Genomic DNA, 5,561 nt, shown 5'->3' on the forward strand with positions numbered 1-5,561 from the left:
AAGATAATCTATCTGATTTTGGACTTCTCTACGCAGTATATATTTTTGGGGGCCATATCTTCTAGCTCCATAATCAAAATTATACTTTCCGTATATTAAAATTGAAGCCCTCGATGGTGGCTACAATTTTGGTAGTTAAACTTTCTTCATTAAAGATCATTTATTTCTCCGAATCTGCATCGAAAGATCAAGCTGTTTTGGACTATGAGAATATCTCTAGGGTTGACTTGATCTCGTGGATAACTTTTCAAAACTCCAATTTCTTCATGCTTAAGTCTCCTTAGCCCGACATTCATTGAATGTGGATACCTAAGGATCATGGGTTAGGCTATGAAAGCACACATGGCCCATTAGGATATCCATGGGCTTCCTCAACTAGGCTCGATTCCTTTAAGCTTGTGCCTCTAGTTGGGCTTTGTGCAAATCATCCAATTTTGTTGTATTTCATGTCATTTTACAATATGATCCAAAATACAAAACACATATGAATATGGGGTTATTTTAGATGTCAAGTGGCAAGTTAGTATAAGAATATGCATGAAAATATTATTCAAATGGCACTAAAAATGTGTTAATAATGAGCGTACCTCGCCGCGGCCTAGCTCAGTGGAGCGCTCATGGCTGACGAGTTCAGTTGCGCAGTAAAAATCCACGTATTTTGGCGGTAACCTTTGTTGTCTGAAAAGCCATTCTTTTTGAAAGACCGTTTCTTTATCTCAGGCATCTCTCTTCAAGCAAACAGCAAAGCTAATTAACGTGGTGCCTGAACGGGAAAAAATCGATTTTGATTCTCAGGATGATTTTAGGAAGCTGTTTTCCTTAGGAACCAAGCTGAGTTTATTGGTCAGCTAAACAGGTTTAGGAACCAGACCGCGATCAATCTTAGCTCTCCATCGCTGATCTGACTGCTGACAATGAGTGCTCACAGAATATTTTCTGACCAATAAACTGGCATTATTATTGATATATAAAGGGTCCATGTTTTCAGCCCTTTCGTACAAGTATACCATACATAAACTACTAGACCAATTGAAGCAAGGGCCTAGTTGGAAAAGAGGCATTAATTTGCAAATCCCCAAGAGTATTTAATACAAACTGGAACCAAAACATGGCAATTTCAAGGCGATATAGATCTCCCTCTTCCAAAAAGGCCCACAAATGCGTAGTATATTAAGGTAAAAAAGTTTCTCTGCTGCAACATACTCATTGTTGCGCCTGCATTGCAAGGTATATGGGTTATATTGCTCATACTAACCCGTGTTGTTGTCGCGGTGAAGAGCTCAGGGGTAGCAGGGCAAGCATGCTACCACAACCTGAGTGCTGCCTCAACTGTTTCGTAGTCGGGTAAGCAGCTGCGGTCAAGAGGAATCCGCAGGTAGTCCACCATGTACAATCCATCCAAAAGAGTGGCTTTGCCGACCACCTCGCCACCGAGCCTCTCCTTCACCAAGCACCCGTGCATGGAAAACAGGACGTCGTAATCCATGGCATCAAGCAGTGCAACAGACACGACGTTCACACCGAGACCGGGCACATACCGGACGTCTGGGAGAGTGAGATTGCGGCGGTGGCTTATGGATCCACGTGCCACTATATTCATATCATAAGCGTTGCCCACCTTGAGGGTGTCGTTGAAATTGACGAGGCTTCCTTGGTCAAAGAGCTGCACGTTCCCGGTCAGATGATGAGAAGCTCCCGAGTTGATGCTGAAAGCATCTTTTGGATAGTAGGGTGTGCTTGTCGCCATCAGATTACTAGTACTAGCATTGATCTGCATTGTGGCAGCAAGGGCTCTGCACTGTGCACACAAGAACAAGCATTAACTGATCAGTACTCTGATAACATGTAGTAGTACTTGTTCAACACAAGATGCACACACTGGTAGAAAAACCGCTTTTAGTTCCGGTTGGAGAGCTGCATAGGGCTCGAAAATCCAACCAGGACTAACGAATCGGGACTAAAGGTCCCGGTCTTTAGTCTTTAGTCCCGGTTCTCTCACCCGGGGACTAAAGCCTTTAGTCTAGGTTTGTAACACCAACAGGGACTAAAGGATCACCACGGACTACGAAATTTAGACTCGGGACTAAAGCCTCTTTAGTTTCGGGTCCAATTTAGTTTGAGATGTTTGTTAAGGATCGAAAGTTATTTCTGACATAATACAGATCAAGGTAAGCGGAAGTATTTAGGTAAACAGATGGAAACCCAAGAGCTTAGTTAGCAGCAGTGCAAATAGAAAGTTAGAGACAGCTAGCAGTTAAATCAGCAATGTTGCAAATTGACTAGGGAACCAATTTTGAGGATAATCTTGAAACCAACCCAAACTAACAAGCATGGATCAGATATCCTACGGCCATGTAGCCCAAACGGCAACAAGGATAATAGTTTTATAAAGCACTTTACTATGAAACTGTCTAACGAAAATTCTAAGATACTATATGATCAGTTTACCATTAACCACTGGGTGTCGACAAAGAGTGTAGTCATATTCTAATTTCACAAGAAACAGTCACATATTAAACAAAAGTTGATTCTTCCTTTCACAAAATAAGAAATAGTTTACATCTCATAGCATCAAAGCATTTCTGTACAAGTAAAATATTTTACATTTGATAGCATCAAAGCATTTCAGTACAAGTAGATGTTGCTTAGATTGCTCTTTTCTAGGAGATGCATGCACCAGTAGGAGGATCAGGATGTATAGATCCATGGTCTGGCCAGTATACACTCATATATAAATTTGCATGCACAAATCACTCACTACAGCATGATCCAGCTGTACTGGGTCGGTTTTGTCAGGCCTATCGCTTGGAGAAGAAAAAAAATTGCAAATAGGTAAACAGATGGAAACCTAAATGCTCAATTGAGAAGCACTTGACAGCAGTGTAACAGAATTTGCTTAATTAGTTTCCGCAACAATAGAAAACAGCGGCCAAATCAACAATGTTCAACTACGGAACCATTTTTTTGGGTGTAATATTGAAACCAACCCAGGACATAGGACATGCTTTGCAGCCCAACCAACAAATCCTTATGATCAGTGATCCTGCAAGAACATGAGCCAAGCAACCTAGAAGAGCAACAATAGAAATAGTTTTATGCCCTTCGATCCACTATGAACTCCATATGAAACTGTATAGGAAACAGCAAACATACTGATACTTGATCAGTTTAGCATCAATTCATATTAGTCAATTGACATGTATAGTGACCTACTTTTACTTTTGACCACCAACTGGCCATTGACAAAGAGCGCAATCATATTGTAATCTCGCGAAGACAATCAAATATTGAATATAATTATCCCTTTCTTTCACAAAGTGAGAAATAATAAATGTCCACTGCATATCACAATATTATATAATAGATCGAATCCTTTCCTATGAGATGCACAGGAGTAGGAGGATCAGAAGGTAGATCCATGGTCTGGAATACACTGGAGTAAATCCGTATGCAAAATTCACTCACTAATTAAATTTAAGCAAAGTCTAGCAAACTAGGTGGAATTTCCACTGGGCCTATCATAGCAGTAGTAAGGGGATTAATTCTCCATCGAAGAAAGCACAAGAGGAGCGAAGCTAAGACAAACCAGTGAGGAGGGAAGATTTGTTGGTGGCTCTTGTTTACCTGGTGGCCTGTGCTGTGGATCAAGGGCAAGTGGTCTCTTCCTCTGTGCCTGGAGCAGCTAGCCTCTTGAAACCGCGACACGTTTTGGGTCAGCAGGACGCCATGAACATCAACCAACGGGTGTTTCATGTGTTAGGTGCTGCCATCTTCTGGATCGCACGGCCCCTGGTGAAGATCGGATCAAGAGAGCTGTCAATGGAGGGAAGTTGAAGCTCTCATCAGACTTGCTGCTGCAATCTATCTTCTAACTTGCCTGTTGTGGAAGCTACTGGAAGGACACGAGCTCTGGATGGGAGGGGATGATTGGTCTGAGGTAGTGGGGGTCGAGAGGAGAGGAGGAAGAAGAGAATGCGGCGAATGCTAAAAAAATTGGTGTTGGGAAGGGTTTACACGCTATTTGGTGACCCCGCCTGTCAGTTCGCTGGTAACATTTCTTTTCATTTTCTTTCTGCCTAAAAAACGCCCATCTTTGGTCTCGGGTCTCCTCTTGAAAGATCTTCATGTCTAAAAACCCAACAACCATGTAAATGATGTTAGCAAGGTTAAGTTAAATGTTTTCTCAGTGGCCATCATTTTTGCTTGTCCAAAGAGCTAGGTAATACTTCTTGTCTAAAAGATGAGATAGGCTGGTGAGAGTAGCAAAATAGAGCTAGATCAGCATCAAGCTCTTTATTGTAATATCAAAAACCAATCTATTAGGGTCCATTTGTTTCGTTGGAATTGGATGGAATTGAAATTAGTTTTCAAGATTGGCATGTTTGGCTCCACTAGAAATTGGAAACAGTCTTTCCTCGGGTTTCCACCATCCGAATCTTTAGCCTGCCCAACATTCCGACCCAAAAAAATAGAAATCATTTCTCCTGACTCGCCTCTCCCCGTGCCGCCATCCCCCGACTCCGCAAGCGGATCCCCTCTTCCTCTTCCTGCTGCCTCCTCCCGCGCTGCCACCTCCCGCGCCATGGCCCCCTCCTCCGTCGCCGAGGATAGGGTGCTGACAGCTGTCTAATTGTTGCGTCCATTTTGGTGATGAAGCCACGGCCGAGTATTGCGTTGTAGGGGTAATGCATCTCCACCACATCGAAGGTGATGTGTTCTGTCCTCGCGTTATCACGGTCCCCGAATGAAACTAGGAGAGCAATTTTACCCAAGGTCTTTACTGGCTTTCCATCGAAGCCGAAGAGTGGGATGTCAGCTGGGTCGAGCGTGTTCATGTCAATGTTCATTTCTCTGAATGCATTTGCGAAGAGAATATCCGCGGAGCTACCTATGTCTACCAGGACTTTTCATACCGTCCAGCCTGCTATCAATGCTTTGATAACCATCGCATCGTTATGCGAGGTTGTCTTGAGCTTGAAATCCTCCCCGGTGAAGGTTATGGGCATGTGTGCCCATTCTGGCTTTGTTGGAGGTCCGTCGGGAATGATCACGTTGACCTCTCTGAAGTAGTTCCGCCTCTGCCTCTTGTTTTCGAACTCTAGTGAGGAGCCTCCAGTGATTGGCATTATCATTCCGAAGGTAGGCAAGGAATTTTGGTTGTTGTTCTGTGTGTTGGGTTCTGGCTTGGGCATTATGGCTGGCATGCTTGGGGTGGAGGTAGTGTTTCTTGGGGCTTTTGAGGCGGGTTGGGATTGGGGTGCTGTGGCATTGTTTGGTGGTACGGTTGTATGTGCGGTGGAAGAGGCCAAGTCATCGGTTGCGGGAAGTTGGCGAAGCTAGGCTGGTTGTGGTAGAAGCTTGGGTGTGGGTAAAAAGCTGTGTGGTGGATTGTTTTGGGTGCCTGCGCGGCTGCCTTCGCAGCTTCTTCCACAACTTTTCTCTCCTCATCCTTCTTTTTGGGGCACCACTCTGTGTTGTGATGATTCTGATGGCCGTGGTTGACACAGTAAAATGACATTTGTTGTCTTCCTCGACCTCGTCCTCTGCCAGAGTGGCCCCCT

General features: G+C 43.9%; 1 protein-coding gene across 1 annotated transcript; it reads right to left on the bottom strand.

Moving 5' to 3' along the window:
• Nucleotides 1-941: 941 nt before the first annotated feature.
• LOC111258292 lies at nucleotides 942-3,978 on the bottom strand. Its single transcript, XM_022829438.1, has 3 exons — nucleotides 3,878-3,978; nucleotides 3,625-3,789; nucleotides 942-1,798 (listed from the first exon to the last, which is right to left on the bottom strand). The coding sequence occupies exons 2-3, from the start codon at nucleotides 3,751-3,753 to the stop codon at nucleotides 1,304-1,306; spliced, it is 624 nt and encodes a 207-aa protein (XP_022685173.1). The 5' UTR covers nucleotides 3,754-3,789; nucleotides 3,878-3,978; the 3' UTR covers nucleotides 942-1,303.
• Nucleotides 3,979-5,561: the final 1,583 nt, after the last annotated feature.

The sequence above is a fragment of the Setaria italica genome, chromosome VIII, assembly GCF_000263155.2.
Source record: "Setaria italica strain Yugu1 chromosome VIII, Setaria_italica_v2.0, whole genome shotgun sequence".
Lineage (NCBI taxonomy): Eukaryota > Viridiplantae > Streptophyta > Magnoliopsida > Poales > Poaceae > Setaria > Setaria italica.